At 32.3% G+C, this 21330-nt stretch overlaps 1 protein-coding gene across 1 annotated transcript in view; it reads right to left on the bottom strand.

Moving 5' to 3' along the window:
• Positions 1-3298: 3298 nt before the first annotated feature.
• The window catches only part of LOC111695967 (uncharacterized), a 59342-nt gene continuing 41310 nt past the window's right edge, over positions 3299-21330 (bottom strand). Inside the window, exons 9-19 of the mRNA XM_023465460.1 lie at positions 19300-19347; positions 17979-18060; positions 17519-17556; positions 17226-17292; positions 16265-16416; positions 8996-9082; positions 7723-7777; positions 5746-5882; positions 5375-5433; positions 4319-4433; positions 3299-4016 (exon numbers count right to left, since the gene is read on the bottom strand). Coding sequence (XP_023321228.1) covers positions 4415-4433; positions 5375-5433; positions 5746-5882; positions 7723-7777; positions 8996-9082; positions 16265-16416; positions 17226-17292; positions 17519-17556; positions 17979-18060; positions 19300-19347 — 744 coding nt within the window. The 3' untranslated portion in view covers positions 3299-4016; positions 4319-4414. The remainder of the gene's footprint in view (positions 4017-4318; positions 4434-5374; positions 5434-5745; positions 5883-7722; positions 7778-8995; positions 9083-16264; positions 16417-17225; positions 17293-17518; positions 17557-17978; positions 18061-19299; positions 19348-21330) is intronic.

The following is a 21330-nucleotide window of genomic DNA, read 5'->3' as shown; positions in this document are numbered from 1 at the left end:
TTTCTATTTTTAAGGAAAAGTTCAGTTATTTAAAGACGATATTCATTACATTCGTTTCTGGGTTTCTACTTCATTTCTCCTATTTCAAAGTAAATTGATGCTCAATCTTACTCTTACAGCATTTTCTCTTCGATGAAACAATGCCAACAAACTTCACGCATTTATAAAACTTTCTTGGGGTTATGTGAGGTCCCACAACCATAGAGAATAGAATATATATTAGAGAGGAATTTAAAGAATCTCTCGGTATGAATTTTTTCAGTCCCTTTCAGCCTAAAAGGGAGTTCAAAGTGTACAAATCACGTAAATGTTCACAAATTATGTGCAGTAGAGTACATTAATACAGTATGTTCCCTAGACTATTCATTTCAGTTTCGAAATTTTTAAACCTGTTAAATAAACTTTATAATGAATTAGGTGAATAAAAATAGGTGAATAGAGTTTATGTGAAATGATCATTGGTCAATTATAAAACCAGCCTATTTCATAATTTGGTTTTCTTTTAACGATAATTTTAGATTTTCTATAAAATGATATTCCAGGGCCCAAAAGGTTATATAGCATAAATATGTGAAGTACACCTGCAGTATGGAAACAGTACAACAAAATGGCCGTTTTTCACTTTTTTCTAGTAAATTCCCCTCTAATATATGTTCTATTCTCTTTGCTTACATCAAATTTGGGCCGGATCGGTTCAGCCGTTTTGACGTTAATTGGATACAAACAATTAAAATCTTGAAAAATTACTTAATATCTCCACTTTAAAAACTAAAAGACTGCGTTTGTGATTGTGTTAATTGGAAAACTGCTGTTATTGTGTTAATGCCACGCGGATTAAAAATGATGTTTTGAAATCTCTTCTTATTTCTTTGAATACTAAAAAATATATTGTAACCAGTGGGAGCTCAATAGCTCGGAATAAGGATAGGTCCATTGATGCAATCCATTCAGTTCTAATAAAGACCCGGAGCTAAGCTCAGATTGGATAGTTCTATTGATGCAACCCCTTTAGTCCTCATACGGACCCGGAGCTAAGCTCAGATTGCAAGTAGTCCGGCCAATAAGCATGATAGCTTATTAGGTCAATTGTGTATATAGCTCTAGGTCAGATAGAAAGTGGGGCGGATGATAAGTCGCCTCGTGCATAGTGTATTCAGAGTCTGTCCGTTAAAAAATGCCATCTGGAAATCATACTTTCAACGCATGGAATGCTTTCAACGCATGGCAAATTCAAGCCGCAGTTAAACTCTCTAATTAAAATTCACGCCAATTCAGGCCACAAGACTCAGACACAGGAGGGAGCTAAAAATAAGGTTTGCGAGGCTAAAACCGAAACAGGGAGTTAGTAGTCACGAGGAATCGAAAGGAAGGGGATTAACCCGTCATATGAAGCGGACGAAAGGCGGAGTGTCTGCCAGAGAGCTTCGGCCTTCTTCAATTCTTTAGTATATTTTTTTCTTTTTTTTTATACTGTAAATATATTTTTTACTCTGTATTAGTACTCTGTATACTTATTCACATCAGTTCTAGACTTTATATTTCCCTCCGACCACTATTAAATCGTAACAATATATATATATATACTGTATTAAAGGGACTGTATTAAAGGAACTGTATTAAAGGGACTGTATTAAAGGGACTGTATTAAAGGGATTTTTTTAAAGGGACTGTATTAAAGGGACTGTATGAAAGGGACTGTATTAAAGGGATTGTATTAAAGGGATTGTATTATAGGGACTGTATTAAAGAGACTGTAGTAAAGGGATTGTTTTAAAGGTACTGTATTAAAGGGACTGTATTAAAGGGATTGTTTTAAAGGTACTGTATTAAAGAGATTGTTTTAAAGGTACTGTATTTAAGGGACTGCATTAAAGGAACTGTACTAAAGGGGTTGTTTTAAAGGGATTATCGACATATTGTCAAGTGATCCTACTTTTAAGATATTCACAACCGAACTATAATTAATCCTTAGTCTGAATGAAGTAAATATCCCTGTAATTGTAGTTTCTCTATTAAATAGGAATTTTAGCAGCTGGACAAAAATTTAATTTTCCAGAATATATGACTTTAAAAGATTGGAAAACAACAATATCTTCCTCTGTGTTACTCAGATAAAGGTTTAATAACTTAGAAGATCGGCGCCACCCCTCTAGATTTTTTTTTATCAAGCAGGAGCAACCTTTTTCTGAAACATTCTATCTGAACGGCCCCATAACTTTTTCTTATTGTTTGAGCTACGAACTAAGATTTATGTACTGGGTGTCCTACAGAACATGACAGTAGCAAAACGACTTAATAATCGTCTTTAATCAGTGAAAGAATTCAAACTTAATTTTAAAATTTGGTTTATAATCACAAAATAATCCTACTCCTGACAATGTGGTCTTCATTTTTCCTGCTTACAATATTACCGGAGGATTTTGTTAGATTTTGACAATTTTTGGTTTGTTTCATAAATTGAAATCTGAAAATGCAACTTTAATGAATGTCGTCTTACATGAAGTTTCACAGTTGTGGGGGAGTTAAAACTCCTTGATATTTTCTTTAAAACTACTTAATGATAAGTACAGATGCCCTTCAGGTCGGTTTCCTCTCTTCGTTAACGATCGTTAACGAAGGGGTCGTCGTTAACGATCGTTAACGAAGGGTTGTCGTTAACGATCGTTAACGAAGGTTCGTCGTTAACGATCGTTAACGAAACGACCAATTTTATAAAAAACGATCGTTTTGAAAAACGATTGTTTTGAAAAACGATCGTTTTAAAAACGACCATTTTTAAAAAACGAACTTTTTAAAAAACGATCGTTTTCAAAAACGTCGTTTTCGATTTTTCGTCGTCGTTTTCATAACGAAACGATTGTTTTTCTGAAAAATGAAAAAGTTAACATCCCTAAATGTCAGGAATAGGTAAATATTTAGTGACAACGCCTAAGATCAATATTAAGTTCTGCAAGTCGTCTATCTACTGCAAAATTTTGTGGGACACCCTGTGTTTAAAAAGTCCATGAAACATGGATGCATAAATATGTAACATATGTGTATACTTGTAAAAATAAACTTTTGTTTCTTCTATTTTTTAACCTCACTTTTTGCAATTTTACCCTGTATGCATTTTTTTCTCAATTATGGACTGACAGAGTGAAGAAGTTTCTACAAACAATTTTTAAGTTATGGAGAAAAACCCCAAAATTGGATAGGGTTTAACTTTCTCAGCACTCTTTGACCCTTATTTCATTAGAATTAGACGTTTAAATTTTTCTTGTGTAGACAAACCATGCCCTTGCTTTAAAAAATCAAATTGCAGCACCGGTATAAATTTATTTTTCAAATCAAGCATTTTATAAAAATATAGATTGGCGCGCACAAATATTATGTCAGGGATATGCACAAATAAGGGGTGGGGGCGGGGCTAGGTTAGGTAAGGGGGTGAATGTCGTTTTAATTTTGTGCAAATAAAAACATGTTGATGCCAAGTAAATTATATTTGAGGAGGTAGGCTGAGTTATTTTTCTAATGTAAACAAACATCAACTCAATATTTTTTCCTTCAATTTTGCTAAAATTCCTGAGTTGTATTTTTGGACAGTGACAAGATGTTTTTTCATTGACTTCATCATTGTAAACATATTTTTAAAAGTAATATCGAATACTCGAATCAGCATAAATGTGACGAGTTTTATTACAATGTGTTTGTGAATCGAGGGATTGGGATAAAAAAAAATAATATTAAAAATTACAAAACTTAAGTTTCTGTAAACTCGTGAGTTTCACGTGTTATCTCCGTAGAAGGAGAAGGCGATTGTTTTCCCGGTAAAAGGGAATCAGGCACAAGTAACCTCTCATGTTACAGCATGAATCTTTATCACTTTCTTGTTGGAGCAACATGATATGTAAGGTCCGCCATTTGTAATTTTTTGGCGCCATATTTTTTTCACAACGTAAACAATGTTTTTACATTCCGCAGTGTTAAGATTTGAAAAGGGAAGCGAAAAATCCTCCATTCTCCGGTTTCTTTTCCTGAAAAAAATCAGTTAGAAAACATAGTATTTTGAAAATTAGAGAAAATCCTAAATTCAAGTTATTTAGATTTTCTATCCCGAAAACTTATATACAATATTACATTCGTTATAAATAATGTTAAAATAGAATTTGTATTAAAGTGTCCATTAAAAGTTAAACCTGTTTTACATTTCATGTTAAATCCCCCCCCCCCCCCGAAAAAAAAGGTTGAATTCTGTAACAAAACACATTAAAAAATTGATTTTTACATGTAGAGAAGTGGAAAAAATGTTTTTAAAAAAATTATATAATAAACTTACTGGTGGGGGTGATACTGGAGTTGGTTCCAGATGGGTTGTATTAGGGGCTCCAGGGTACCCCCAGCCAGAGGGGGCAGCTTCAGGAGCCCCTTCGTGTCAGAACGATTCTACAATTCTAAATCAAAAAAATATAGAAAATGTTTAAAATTAATTTCGTTTTGTTTATAAAGTTTTACTAATACAAATTGTCAGAGACTATATTTCCTACATTTCTAAACTACCTTTTATTATTTTTTTAAATTTAAGGTTATTATGGTCATTACAATTACGTTAACAGTCTCATTTAGCGTTATATTTCTTGTACGCAGGTTCAACGAATGTCAAAAAGATATAAATTTTATTTAATTCAACAATAAATTTTCTTTTTAAGCTTCTTTATTGCTTAATTGTGTTTCAGTGTACAAAATACAATAATTTGTTTTAAACAGAAACTGTTATACTTTACAACAGTACTTTTCTACTTTACAACAGTACCTTTCTACTTTACAACAGTACTTTTCTACTTTACAACAGTACTGTTCTACTTTACAACANCCGGACATGTTTACTTCTAGCTAGATAGACCGGACATGTTTACTTCTAGCTAGATAGACTGGACATGTTTACTTCTAGCTAGATAGACCGGTCATGTTTACTTCTAGCTAGATAGACCGGACATGTTTACTTCTAGCTTGATAGACCGGACATGTTTACTTCTGGCTAGATAGACTGGACATGTTTACTTCTTGCTTGATAGACCGGACATGTTTACTTCTGGCTAGATAGACTGGAAATGTTTACTTCTAGCTAGATAGACTGGACACGTTTACTTCTAGCTAGATAGACTGGACATGTTTACTTTTAGCTAGATAGACCGGACATGTTTACTTCTAGCTAGATAGACTGGACATGTATACTTCTAGCTAGATAGACTGGACATGTATACTTCTAGCTAGATAGACTGGACATGTTTACTTCTAGCTAGATAGACTGGATATGTTTACTTCTACCTAGATAGGCATGTTTAGCTATCATTAGATTGGTGTGGTAGGGTTAAATAACTGCTATATACTGCACCTGAATATTCCCGTGTATCCGCATATTCTAGCTCGCAAAACAGGTAGAAGGTTGGCAGCCTAAAATATTTATATTTCGGATAGTTTTTTTTGATAATTTTTTAAGTGACTGTTAGCGTAGTTTGAAGTGATCAAATGCGCCGCTTAATTTTGCAGAGAAACCACAAATGAAAATAGACAATTCAAATAAAATATGGAATATCTGATTTGCAGTTGATCAGACAAAGCTTTTAAGTGTATCGTTTTAAATCGGGCAAAGCTTTCGTTAACAATATTCATTAACAATTATTGTTTACAAACAATTCAGAGTAATTTTTAAAGCTAAAAGAATTCAATTGTTCAATTAAACTCTAAATAAATTTCTGATTTTACCTGATTAATATTATCTAAGAAGTGACTACACTCCACAAGAAGAATGTAGTTTACGTTAGGACCCGTTGCAGACTTATGAAGAGTCAGTCGTTTCAGTCCAACATTGCGGGGGAGATTTTTATACAGCATTCTGGCACCTGGCAGTAATAAAATGTTTAATTAATTTATGATAATGTTCTTTTGCGCAGTTAAACACATAATTAAATTCATTATCTCCCCTTGGTGGATTTCTTGAACCCAATGGTTGAGCCCATACAGATGAAAGTTTCAAGGTAGAATTGATTGATGTTTGTAAACTAGCTTTATGGACTAACTATTAGAAAACGTAAATTAAAGCTTGTCAAAACGGGAACACAAAGTTTCCCCTCTGTACTCTGGATTTCTCAAAATAATTAGAAAAAAAATAAGAATTTTGTTTCTCATTTCTCATTTAACCCTATCCCTGCTCAAAGTTGATCCCTGCTGGGGTTCTTGAAAACCAGGATACACTGGGGGGGGAGATCAATTTGACCCCCTTCTAAATCCCATGTTTGATGTCCAAAAAATGACAAATGATACATCAATGGAAAGCTCTTGCGCTCTAAATGTTTGCAAAAAAATTGTCCAAAATATACATTTTTGAAAAGCCCTTGACCATGCCGTTTCAAATATGCATAACATTTTTCAAAATAACCGATATGTAATTAAGAAAAACTAAAATGTGCAAATTTCCTTTTACGGATTGTTTGTATACAAATAATTTGCAAAAATTTCTTTGCAAAATTTGTGCTTTTTGTTTCCTCATTTCAAAACTTTCCAAAAAGCTAAAAACTATCAAAATCTGACAACTAAAAGTGGATCAAAACAAAGGTTTAGTTTGCTACAGAAAAAACTAGTCATTCAGGCAGTGTGCCTGAGGACTCAGGCAGTGAGTATAAAAGCCTGGTTTTAGACCTAAAGGGAGGGCTATGGGTATTTAGGAAAAGTCATAAAGTTACAACAGCCTCAGACCAATACTTTTTAAGTTATGTAAAAAAACTAAATGGGGGAGGGGGTTCAATTAACTCCCCTCTTTAGCAGGAATAAGGTTAAATAAGGGTTTCCTTCAAACGTTTCTTCCCCCCACCCCATCCCCTCTTTCCAGGTCAAAGCAATGTGTTGGCAATAAAGCAGAAATATTAGATTTACCAAGAGTCCAGTTTAATGCAGCAAACATAAATTTTGGAACCAGTTTAAATAACTTACAGTACTACACTGTACTCTATACCTATACAGCACTATATACCTTTCAGTGCAGTACTGTACAGTTTTAGCACAATTTAAATAACTGTACCTGCCCAATACTTAACTGTACTCTATACCTGTCCAATGCTGGACTGTACGGTTTAGTACAATAAATAACTATACCTTTCCAGTACTCTACTGTACGGTAATGTATATTTTTTCAGTATCGCACTGTACAATCATCTATACCTCTTCATTACTCTATCAATCGTACCTGTCCCCTGTCCTGTACACTATATAACTATACCTGTCCAGTAGAATCAACAATTGTACCTGTCCCCTGTCCAGTATACTATACAACTATACCTGTCCAGTAGAATAAACAATTGTACCTGTCCCCTGTCCAGTACACTATATAACTATGCCTGTCCAGTAGAATCAACAATTGCACCTGTCCCCTGTCCAGTACACTATATAACTATACCTGTCCAATAGAATAAACAATTGCACCTGTCCCCTGTCAGTACACTTTATAACTATACCTGTCCAGTAGAATCTACAATTTGTACCTGTCCCCTGTCCAGTACACTATATAACTATACCTGTCCAGTAGAATAGATAATTGTACCTGTCCCCTGTCCAGTACACAATATAACTATCACCTGTCCAGTAGAATAAACAATTGTACCTGTCCCCTGTCCAGTACACTGTATAACTATCCCCTGTCCAGTACACTATATAACTATGCCAGTCCAGTACACTAAATAACTATACCTGTCCAGTAAAGCCAGTTCCTTTCAAATTTCTCCCCATCATCTCCTTTAAATACCTGCAATAGGACAAATATTAGAATTCAACTCAGAAAACAAGAATATTTTCAAGAATGTAGTTCTAAACTACAGGGTGTCCCTATATATGTAGTTCTAAACTAAAGGGTGTCCATAAAACATAATTTAACACCGATAAGAAATCAATTTTAAAATGCACAAAATTATGCTATATAACACTATATATTACTATATAAAAAGCTAGCAAATTTTATTGAAACACATTTCAACATTTAATTACTCGTAAAAAGATATCTCCTAATTATTATATTTATAAGGGACTCTGGGACCCTCCTTTAAAAAAAGACTTTATTTTTAACCCATTTACTGATTATAGAAACCTATCAAATTACTCTTAAAGGATGAGACTACAGACGACTAGCTGTATCACAGAAATTACACTAGATTATTCACTTGGCGTACAAGTCTCGGTTTGCCTTATTTATTTTTTACAGCTTGCTTATAGTTGATTAAAAGTCGACCCGATACTTGAAATGCACCAGAGCTTACAGTTTGTACGTCTGGAATTAGTACTTTCTGCAGTTTACTTATTTATGATTCCATTGCAATTGTAAACTTTTCTGTTTACTTGATATAACCTGGAAATCTTTAATACGTCTTTACAGTCTCGTCTTTTGTAAGTAACTCTGTATACCATACTGATTATAGTGATCTTTTATACTGATTACAGTGACCTATTATACTGATTAAAGTAACCTTTACTAATCCTTGTATAGTTCATCTAAGTATGATTTATTAATTGAGAAAATAACCCAGAGTTAACATTGATCAAAATAATGTTTATTAGAAGCAAGACATCGGTAATGTTTGATATGATAAATAGCGAAAATGAGTAGAGGTAAGCACGGATAACTGAACTACGTTTCTTATGTGGTCGAGAGCGAAATAGAGAAGTGGTATATAACCATCCTAACCTAGTTCAACTACTTTTTGCGATTGATTGAATATCTCAGTTTATGCTTTTTGCCTTAATAAACATGAAAAATTTTAAACAACATATAAAATCATATTTGATTTTTGATCGTAGATGATATGATAGTATATATATAAAATCATATTTGATTTTTGATCGTAGATGATATGATAGTATATCAATTTGTATTCTATAAACTCAAAAATTGACGAAGGTATAAAATGATCAGAACAATTGGGATTTTTAAGTAGCTTACACAATCTGGGAATACTATACAATACTATACCTGATATATACATATGATATATCCAGTGGCTAGTGTTGAAGGCTGCTTGTGTGACGGGTCAACTGGGGGTCTGGCTATTGTTGCTACCTGAACAAAATCTTTCATAAAGGAATAGAGAAACTGATTATTATCCTCAAACATTTAATTTTCTAACCCCTATTTCTAGCTCTGAATCTTTACAGCTTAATGGTGTAAACTTACAGTGATAACAAGAACACAATGAAATATGAAGACGACATTATAGCAATACTTTTTTGATGTTCTTACATAAAAAACATCACTAGACACTTATGAAATCACTAATTTAGTGAATTGCTGTGTCTTATGCTCACTGGACCTTTTAAAGATAGAATCTGACTTTATAAAATAATCTTCATAATTCAGAGTTCTAATTTTTTCAATTTTATCTTTTTACTTTTTTACTTTTCTTTTTTACACTTGATGAATCTCATTATGTGCTACTTTAAGAATTACAAACGTTGTGCTCGAGTTGTCGAACATGAGAATTGGCGAACATCGTTTCTTCTAATTGAGTTGAACATATTACTGTTCACTTCTGATTGGTTCAATATTGCAATTGAATGAAAAATGTGAGGACACAATGTTATTTACGGACACAAATATTAAAATATTTATTATAACACGCTCAGCATCCTTATTCCTTTTCAAAGCTTACAAAAAAAATCATTCTTTTACAATTGTTAACTTAAAGAAAAAAACAAGTTAGAATTTATTCCATATACCATTAAAACAAATCTGCTTTGACGTTGTCAATTTTTTCCAAAAAATTTCACATAAAAATGATAATCAAGTCATATAGTTATGCGCTTATTAGATAAGTTAGCAAAAAAGCTTCCATCAGCCAAGACCATGCCATCGCCCCCCCCCCCTTTATTAGACGAAAATAGCCCAACCGGGAAAGGGTTTAAGAAAAAGATCCTAAATCCCAAGCTAGCTGCAAAACTGTCTTTGCACTGTTTATTGATGCATAAACATAATATTTGGTTCTCAAATAAAATCCCTTTGCATCTAACAGTGTCAAATATTCGTTTTTGACAGCTGTTATGCATAGACAATGTATGTTACAAATATAATCAAATAACATAAAAGATGGCGTGTAGACTCAAGTTATGAATTTATACAGTGATAACCAGAAAACTCTGGAAAAGGAAGACGATTTTCAGGTTCAAATTATGACTCTAAATTGCTAATTGCTCGTAATTTTATTCCATTGTTTTCTGGTTATCACTGTACAGTCAAATGAGCATGGGACACAACAATTGTGCAGTGTAAACAGACCCATTTCACTTAACTGGTGATTCAATAAGTGTCTGGTAAAACAATTTAACAACATCAAAAACACTAAAGTATTGTTACTCATGTGTCTCCCTATTTCAGAGTTTATGGGGACAACCAACGTAATTATCAATATGAAATGTTATTTACACAAATAAATGCATCTATGTACCAGCTTCAACTTAAAATTATATTTAAGTTCTATTGCACCAGATGCAGTAAACTAGTAATCAAATCTATTTTTTCTCAGGCTTAGGATCGATTGAGATACAGATCATTTGTTTTTCCTTCGATATTTCAAAATTTGTTTGATTGGAGACAGAATAAGATCTTTTTGATTTGAAAAAACATCAAAGAATTAAGACAGGTCCATTTAACGGAAATCTGAAAATTTTCAGATCTTTTCTAAAAGTCAGTCTGACATTTTTAAATATACTTTCATTTTCCCGGATCTGTGATATTTTACTTTTCAACATTTTCAATGATTGGGAGAGAGCCTCGGTATTGCATGATATTCGGATTCAGGGTTAAATATTTTCTGTAACGTTTGCCTTTTTGAACCGATTAAGCTTAGACATTTTAAATTTGCAAATTTTGATTTCTTTCTTGATGATAGGTCATATACATCCTCAATATTGCGAAGATATTCTACTCTGTATTCGACCAAATCAATACCTCGGTAAAATTAAATAACAAAAAAGATGGAAATAATATGGATATCAAAAATATGATGCAATTAAAAGATTATTTTTTAAATTCATGTCACTACCAACTTGTCTATATATACTATGTATAAAGTAGTAATCTCTGTCCGATCATAACTAATTCATTTTGGACAATTTGCCTTTGGGGAACTCGTTAGAACCAGGGAAATGTTATTTGATTAAGAAATTTAGGTTGTGTGAGTGGACTTTTTTAGGAAACGTTTTTCCTAACCTAGTTTCTATTCAAATTGGGATAATCCATGGGGAAGGGTTATGGCTTCAGAATGGTACCAGTACAAACGTCGGACCCACAAACGTCGGACGGTACAAACGTCGGACCAGTACAAACGTCGGACCAGTACAAACATCGGACCAGTACAAACGTCAGACTGGTACAAACGTCGGACCAGTACAAACGTCGGACGGGTACATTTATAAGGAAAAACGTTGAACTATGAATGGAATAAAATTCTCTCAATACGATTTTATTTTCAAAAATTCAATTTCCTCTGTGCGTGCAATGCAGAAAGTCAGACCAGCAAAAAATATAGAAAATAAAATGCTGGACCAGAATGGATCCGTTTGAACTTTAGTTACATAAAAACTGACAACATTTGAATCAACAGACTTTAATCTCTAATCTCCAAATGTCAACTCTTTGAGTTTGAAAAGGAGAGCATTATATTCATAAAAGTGCCTGCACAGATCCTTTACTTTGTGTGCAATAGAAACATTCTAAATTAAATTAGGGTCACTTTTACAATGATTATTTTTTTTTAAATAATTTGTACACCTAATTTGGAGAACACTTAGCTGTTAGCGACAAGTGTTTTTTACAATTTTATTATTAATCTAACATTTTATAAAAATAAAAGATGAAAACCTTACGATTCCAAATTCAATTCGGGTTTGCCCCATAATCACTCTTTATTTTGCGTCAACACTGCCTTAATTAAATTATAATATAATCAGTATGTAACATAAAAGCAACTCAATCCGAAATTTAGAAAGGGAGCAATAAAATAATTTGTATTCTGAGCCAGCGATTTAAATCGAGCCGTAATTCCTTAAACCCAACTTTAAGACCCGATCTTCGACCCAACTCTGACGACCGCTTGGGTCACGTGAGAGACAGCTGCAAGATATTCGGCTTGACTTAAGAAGTTAGGCCCAATGAAAGTAAAACCAACCTTGGTTGGTTTTAGTGGAGAATAAGTCTCAATGTTGAGTCTTATTCTCATCAAAACCCGTAATGCGCCAATTCCTACCACGAAACCCCGCCAAATAGAATATGAAACCGGTTTTTTAAACTCAAAAAAATAAGATGCAGCTTGAATCCAAAAGCTCAAGTCGTAAATAAGGCCCAACGACAGTTTAAACCCGAATCGTATTTTCTTGATTGTTTTTAATCGCCGGCTCTGAAATGGTGGCATGGCTAAAACTGTTGCTGGGATTCTTTGAACTCAACTATGTGGAAAATAAGATGCAGCTTGGATCCGAAAGCTAAAGCCGTAAATAAGGCCCAACGACAACGACAGCTTAAACCCGAGCCGTATTTTCCCGAATTTTTTAAATCACCGGCTCTGATCCAGAGAGGCTTAAATGTTTCACTTTACAATGACTGAAGGCATAACTTCAAGTGACTGTTTACTTTTAGATTGGCATGCACGATTAACAATGGTGTATTAACAAATTACCGAGAAACTGCAAGGTGTACACTAGTTTATGCTTTAAAAATAAATATTTTTTGCGAAACCAGAAATAAAACATTTTTAAAATAAAACAGCTTGAAAAACAAAGTTATAAAAAAACGTTTTTGTAAATAAATAAAGATGAGTTTGTTATCCTTCATTTGTAAATCGGATCCGCCATTTTACTAATAAAAGGTCATTTGAAGCCAACAGTCCCTTTATTTTCTTAATTAGCGGAGATTATCCACAGAATCTCATGCAATATAGTGCATAGAAATCTATAGAAAGTAAACCTACAAGTACATACATTTATTCTATTAAGCTTGGAAGTTCAAACCTCTAACTGTTGATTTACTTCCATTATACCTTCTTTTTAAGGAAACAGCAAGTGAGGGGGGGAGGGGTGTCATATTTTTCACTGGAAGGTGATCTTTCATTTCGCGTACTGTCCCGCTTTGCCTGATATATGCTGTATCTGTACTGTACAGCTTGCTTCAGCTGCTTAAAATTCAGTCAGGTACTTGAAATAAACCGGAGTTTACAGTGATTTTAAGCGATTTACTTTCTAAAACTATCAAGTTTAGAACTCATTGATAACAGAAAATTAATTTTTTTTTTTTACAATTTCTAAGAAATATCTGTGTAAAGTTTTCAAACAAATTGAAAATGAAAAACTTCTGTGACAGGGCTAGGTACGTTCCAAATTTTACTAGGCAGTTTCGTTGATGGTTAGTTCCAATCGTAAAAAAAGAAAAATTTCAGGTTGCCGATAATTTTAAAGGTAAGAACGGAACGTTGGTTTTGTTAACAGCATTTGCTGTTTTTTTTTTAGATTACCGTTTGTTAACGATCTCAATTTTATTAACGACGTTAATGAAAAAATTTCCACAATCGTTAACGGCTCCAGTGATTAACGATCTATTACGTTATTAACAGTACAAATCTTCGAAAAATTCTTTAACAGTTAAAGAAATCGTCAACGGCGCAGCCGTTAATGGTGTATTACAGTATTAACTGTTTGAAAATTAACGGTATTTGCAGTTCGTTAACAGACTCTTCCGTTAATTTTCAAAAACCTTCGTTCCGTTAACGGAACTTTGCCCAGCACTATCTGAGATTTGAAGTAAATTTTAATATATGCATGGATAGATTGTAGATTGAAACCAAACTTATTAACAAACTTTCTCTCATTTCAAGAGAAATAGAAGAATTTTCAGCGCATTTTCTATATCAAGGAGCTTCTCATGATGATATTGAATGCCCCCGGGCCCCAGGGGTAAATGACTTTTGACCAAATTAAACAATTAAAATGTGAAAAATATTTATGTCTTAGATGGTTTTTATAATAACAGCTCTTTTTGAAAAGCTATTTAGAAGAAAAAGCAAGTTTTGTATTTCTAATATGCAACCAAATAAAGCTTTTCTGTTACTTTAGTTTAAAACCTAAAAGAAGGGTCTACGAGAGTTCATTGTTAAACCAGTTATTTTGCATAAATTTGACCTTTTTCTTTAATCTAGATTGGAGAATGTAATATTATATTCTCTGCAGTCTAACATCAAACAGACTAGCCGGCCAAAATAAAATTCAATGTTTTTAAATGCAAAATTATATGTTCAAGGCCAGCAAAATAGTAAATACACCCTAATTTAGATTAAATCACTAGGTGGGTGGGTGATTATATATAGTTAACACAAAACGTCTTTTTTGTTTTTTAAAATTAAAATCTATCGTTCGTTCACGAGCTCTATATCATCTAGGGCGTTAACGAACCATTGACGATTATTTTATGCAAAAAGCTAGCAGAATTTGAAGACAACATGCATAAACATCAAAACACGTTAAAACACATCAAACAGCATAAAATTCTAAAATTTAACAATTAAGTGCAGAGGAGAAAATTAGATGACATTGCTTAAATACATCAAAATACAAAAAAAATCTTTTATTTTCTGCAAGTTTCAGCAATTTTTTTTCAGCCGTTAATTTTCCTATTTAAAAAACAGCTATTTTCGTTTGTTAACGATTTAAAAATTAACTATTTTGCCATTCGTTAGCAGACTCTTCCGTTAATTTTTAAAAACGTCTGTCTCGTTATCGGAACTTTTCCCAGCCCTAGCAGAGGGGGTAGGGGGGAGGGGGATAAATTACGTTTGTTTGCACTAATCAGTGTTCTCCCCCTACCCTGGGACTGTATAAATCAATTAACCTGTAATTGTTTACAATAAACACAGATTGTATTCTGCAGTTAATCTGGAAACCAACACTTTTCTTTACAAATATAAATACATTCGGAAGAACCACTAAAAATGACAATTGAGAGACAATTGAAAGACAATAGAGAGACAATGGACAGACAATTGAGAGACATTGGAGAGCCAATTGAGAGACAATGGAGAGACAATTGAGACACAATTGAGAGACAATTGAGAGACAATTGAGAGACAATTTAGTGACACTTGAGAGACAATTGAGAGACAATTGAGAGACAATTGAGAGACACTTGAGAGACAATTTAGTGACACTTGAGAGACAATTTAGTGACACTTGAGAGACAATTGAGAAACACTTGAGAGAAAATTGAGAGACAATTGAGAGACAATCGAGAGACAATTGAGAAACAATTGAGAGACAATGGAGAGACAATTTAGTGACACTTGAGAGACAATTTAGTGACACTTGAGAGACAATTGAGAGACAATTGAGAGACAATGGAGAGACATTGGAGAGACAATGGAGAGACAATGGAGAGACATTTGAGAGACAATGGAGAGACACTTGAGAGACAATGAAGAGACAATGGAGAGACAATGGAAAGACAATGGAAAGACAATTGAGAAACTATTGAAAGACTTTTTAAGCATAACATTCTGATTTTTGACACTATTACTTTGAAACTTCTTGACTTAAAAAAATCATTTGGAAGATATTTTATATATTTTTGAATTAAAAGATAAAAAATTACTTCTTAGATTTTTAACAAGGAATCTAAGCCAAACACCTAGAAAAAACAGATGTAACATCATGCTAATATTTGTACAGAGGATAATGCTTTTATTCTTCTTCTTTTCAATCAAAAACTTTAAATGAAAACAGTATTTTTGTTCACCCCAGCAATAGCAAAGAAACGGACAATTTTTTAGAAAAGCATTTTAGCTTATGTTTCATACACATAGAAGACGGATATCTCATAATCCATCTGATATTTCACAATGAACAGCTCTCTAAAGTACACAATGAACCTCTCTAACAGAATTGCTGGGGAAGATTCCTTTCTCTATGGTTTAATACATGTGTAAAGTCCCAATATATACCAATAAGATGCAGAATCACATGTCCGATTCACTATGGTACTCTGAAAATCTAAGCCTGATCAAGAATGAATTAGATATCTATGTCTTCCGGAAGTTTAAATGTACTACATAATTGACAGAATTCAACACTTTCTCAAATGGGAAAACGACGATATCTTTCCCATTGTTGCTCAGATAAAACTCTTAGGGTACTGTTGAGAATCGGGCCTAGCACTCTTTAAAAAGCGGTTTACTTCAAATACTGTCTACAGTTAATATTCTCTTACCTCGTCATACAGATCCATACTGTGGTTAACAGAATATCCTAGGCGGGTAGGGGAGAGGGTATCATGGCTGACCAGCTTGTTTTCTGTATAAAACTGTCCGGCCTGGTCGCGGGACTTCTTTATCACATAATAGTTTATATACGGGTAGTCCGCTGAAAATAAAACCAGTTTTAGACAAATAAAACATACCAGAAGAATTGAGTATTTTTCACAAACTCTGGTTTTCTAAACCCTAATCTTTCCTTGACCCTCGTTGCATCAAATAGTCTAACGTTTACTCTGCCAGGTTGCAAAGATATAAAGATTACACAAATTTAAGGCAAAGACTCAAATTATTTGTAGAATAGCAAACACAAAAGTGTACATTTTCCAACATGTTTATTTTCTGTTCTAAATTAAAAACAAATAACTTTTTCCCACCATGGGATTCTCCCAAGAATCCTCAATTTTTTCCATTTTGTCTAGAAACATCCTGTTTTATGTGTTTGAAAATATCTGTTTTCACCTTTCATGTAGAAAAATAAAGCACGAAAATTGGTGCTTAGGAAATATTTCAAAATTATTATAATGTGTGAATTGAAGAAAGGACATATTATTAAGCATATTGGGAATAGTTCCTTAATTGAGACTGATAATGTAATTTCAAGTAACCCTCGATTTAAAGATTGTCAAGCTAGATTCACATCAGTGCTCGTTAAATCTCTTCAAGAATCAATGAGAAAACTTAGTTTTTTACACTTTAAAAAATTGACCAGTTTCATGGTTTATTAATAAAAGTAAAGAGGGGAAGAGACATCACAATAAATTGTCTGGCGATTAAAAAAAAGGGATTTCATCCACATTGTTACTCAGATAGAGGTTACAAGGGTAATGTTGTGAATCGAACGTGAACTAGAGGGTCACCTGAAAACTGTATTCAGATAAACAGTTTATTTAATTGTAAAATTATATATGAAAGTACCATCTTTTTCTAGATTTTTGAAGAGATATCCCTCCGTAGCGTTCAAATCTTGAGCAGATTTTAGTAACTAAAGAAAAAAAAAACATTTCAAGTTTTCCTTCTGAATATTCCCCACTTCAGCAAAAGTAAAAGATGACATTTCAAAAGTATAAAACAAAATTTATTTTACTTTCCTGTCACAAAGAATCAGAAAGTATCATATCACATAAAAAACTTTGATAAAAACTTTTAAATATCAAATTTTAAAACTTTTTAAAAAAAAATTTAGAAATTTTTTTTAATGCGTTTTTTTCCTGTTTGGCGAGGTCTAGGTGAACATCCATTTGATTTACTGTGAACACAAAATAAAACAAATCATTTTTTTTTCAGGAAATATTTTAAGACTTGCCGGGTCTCTCCTATTGACTGGATAGGGTACTTCAGGCTTCTGATTGGGTAAATGAATATCTGTCTAACACTTTGTTATACATATTTAGTCTAAATCTGATAAATTATTAAATTAATAAAATGTTAGAATCAAGGATCATAATTTTAAGAATAACTAAAACATCTGAGAACTGAACGGAAAGAGGATGTACAATTTATGCGACTTTGTGACCTTTAAGCCCCTCTAGTTTTGATTTTATGTTTCAAGTATGAAAGCTAATTTATTCGGGAGGAGTTATGATTGAACATCTGATTTACTTTAGTTTGGCGTGGATCAAAATCTGACAATTTATTTTCAACGTTTAAGATATATTTTAAAATTTGTGCCTAAAGGATTCTCCATCACATTATTTAAGGGGCTGAGTTGACCCATCAGATGAAAGGAAACAATCAGTTTGGGATCTTCTACCTGAACAAACAAACAAATTTTAAACTTTTAAGAATTTGATTTAAGAATATTTGAAACTAAAGACACTGAACTTTTACAATTCATTTCAAAATTACGACCGGAATGTTAGGCCTTTTTCCAAATGCTTTCAGTACACGTAGAATTAACTGTCACTAACATACGTATATACAATAACTCTTAAATAATGTCGACAATTTTTGCATTTTTTTTTGTATAATATAATAAAAATTTTATAACAAATTTAAACTTCAACATCGTTATTAACTCTCTCAATTTTCATTCTGAATTAAATTTTAAATTAATGGCTAAAGTTTTTACATAAGTTCAAAGTTTTCACCAACATCCAATATTTCTGCTCATTAGAGCTCAATTTACTCGAAGGTATTTGTTAGCCCTGTAAAATAGGAAAATGAGTAAAAATATGATATTTGGAGGATTTTTAAAAGAACGAACTGTTCAGAATTATCAATTCCAGGAAATCCGGGAAATATTTCAAGGATTCACAGATTTTCATAATTCCCTAAGAGTCTATACTTTAATATTATATTTTGTTGGAATATAGTAGAACGGTTTATTTAAGGGGGCAATATTCAAATTATTTGTTAATTAAACATTTGTATGTTTTAAAATTTGACTGGATTTTCTTATTTTCCATTGACCATTACATATTTTTATTTTCAATTAACCAAATTATATTTATTTTTAATGCACAAAGTTAGTCCAACTTTAAAGCAGTTTTTAAATTTTAATGGATTTTAAAACTTTTACTAAAATTTTCCTAATGCTAATGAGATTTCAATTATTGCAAGCATGTAAAAAGTTTTTTAAAGCTAATGATGTAAACAAGATTTTTTAAGTAGAGAATGTTAATAACGTTTCCAGCTTTTTAATAAAATATGCAAAATGGTCTGAATAAAAACAAAATAAAGTTCTATTTAAAAAAAAGAAGGTTTAATTTATTCTAAAAAAAACGTTAACTTAGATAATTTAAAAGCTCATCCTGAATCATTCTAAATAAATTTACTTTCAAAATAAAAATATTCATGATTGTAAAATAAAATTGAGATTGTAAAAGAATGAATCGCTTAAAGGGATTCCAGGAAACCAGAGTTTCAAAGAAAAACCTTTAATTTTTTATTTGAATTTTTACCATTTTTACATGCCTAGCCAGGGTTAAAAAATGCCCCGGTTTTTCAAAAATAATTTCCATAAATACGAAAAAATAGTAAATATATTTACCTCCAAAATATTAAGTAAAGGATTGCCCTTTCGAGGTTCTCGCGGTAACTAAAAAACAAGATTTTATATTAGATTTACTGAAGCACTTATTTGAGTTTGTTTAAAAGCTTTACTAAACTATTTTATTTTTCTAAAAATAGATGATGAAATATAATAAAGCTTGCACAGTTGTAGAAATAATATGGATTTTTTTATTAATTATAAGAAGTAACTAGAATTGGGTCTCGTTTTTTAGAATAACAATAAAACGTTTAACATCAATTATAACCTTAGTATATATTAAACAACTTTAATTTAAAAATAAAAACTTTTGGAAAATTTAAATCTAGATGCTTGATAAAAGAACAACAATATAACAATAACCAAAATGTATTTTTGCCTTTAGCGAACCATGAAATTTTTGAATTTTTTAAAGAATTATCTACAGTGTGACCTTTACAAATGTGGAATTGGAAGACGACTGTTAGACATGAAATAATTATCTTCAGAAGTCAGAACAATTGTTTTGTAAATTGATCTCCAATGTCCATCTTTTGCAGACTTTCTAATTGATAATTAATTCCTCTTCGGTTTCCCACACTCCTCTTTATTAAGGGATCGAGCACTGATCCTCAAATTAAAAAGCGTCCATATTGGATATCGTGATCAAACGATCCTTACTCAACGCAATTGTTCCATCTTAGAAAAATTGTCAATATCCTATTTAAAATGAATATTATAGATTTAAAAAATATTTCATGGAAGAAAGTAAGATCTGAAAAATGTGATGCTTAAAAAATAGAATATAAATTTGATTAACCTAATTACTGTGAAGTGAGTCTAGAAGCTTCAATTTAAATTTGGTAAAACTCTCACGAAACTAACTACAGTGGTGGTTAGAAGGGAGGGGGTCAGCTGTGGTGGTGATAGGAAAAGGGNTGAAAAAAAAATAAAATCAAAGGAATCCACAATAAACTATTTTTAAGGTCTTTTTGTGGGTTTGTTTAAATTTGAATTTTTGGAATTTTAAGCGTTATATTTAGCCAGCTAGCATTGAAAAATGAATTATAAGCTGAAGAGACTATTTGACTTATTTTCAAGTGACCCAGGAACCTCTCCTTGAACTATATCCTATTCACATCGGTACCCTTTAGCTCTTTGCCTCAGGATGAGAACGATAAAAATATTTTTATTCTCTCTGAAAGTTGATCATTTTTAATTGACGTTTCCTAAAAAGTGACTTTTTTAGACTGAAAAACGACGAAATCTTTCTCCTGTCAGATAATGGATGAAAGGGTACCGTTGTGAATGCCAATACAATTCTTCAAAGGGGGCGTGTCACTTAAATTAGACGGACAGTACCCGTTAAAGGGACTGTAAACGTAAGTTAAAGTGACTCTCTATGCAAAAATGGTAATCATACAGTTACAATGATACCCTGAATAGCTTTGTCTGATTCGTCTGATCAAGTATGAATGAAATATCCATGCTTTTGTTCATTTAAGCTGTAACTATTTTCATTAGTGGTTTCTTTGGAAACGTGACTTGCGCATTTCTTGCTTACAGCAATAGAGAAATTTACAGAAATGAAAACGTGTTGAGTCAGGAAAACGACGGGTTTTTTCATATTTTTGATCAGATTAAGATTTCCAGGGTTTCGTTGTAAATCGGGTTTTACTATTTTTGCATGAAGGGTCACATGAAATTACGCTTACAGTCCCTTTAATAATGTTTCATTAGATTTATCTCCTTACTTCCTCCCAAATAAACGGTTTCTTGGCTGGACCCGTGGAATTATCCATGGAATGGGGCTGTAATATAGATTTTTAAATGCATTTCCTCTTTTTAACGGAATTGATTATTTTTTTAGAAATAAACTTAAATTACGATTAATTTCACGGTTCAGATAAATGCAAACAGGTTTAAATGTAGTCCTTTAAAAGTCAAGGTTTTATGTGTATTTTCACACAAGATTAAAATTCTTTTTAAAAAATTCTTCCATTAGAAAAAATATTATAAAATATTAATTTTAATATATCAAACATTTGGTAA

Source organism: Eurytemora carolleeae, unplaced genomic scaffold, assembly GCF_000591075.1.
Source record: "Eurytemora carolleeae unplaced genomic scaffold, Eaff_2.0 scaffold96, whole genome shotgun sequence".
Taxonomy (NCBI): domain Eukaryota; kingdom Metazoa; phylum Arthropoda; class Copepoda; order Calanoida; family Temoridae; genus Eurytemora; species Eurytemora carolleeae.
This window is presented reverse-complemented; position numbering and strand designations above follow the sequence as displayed.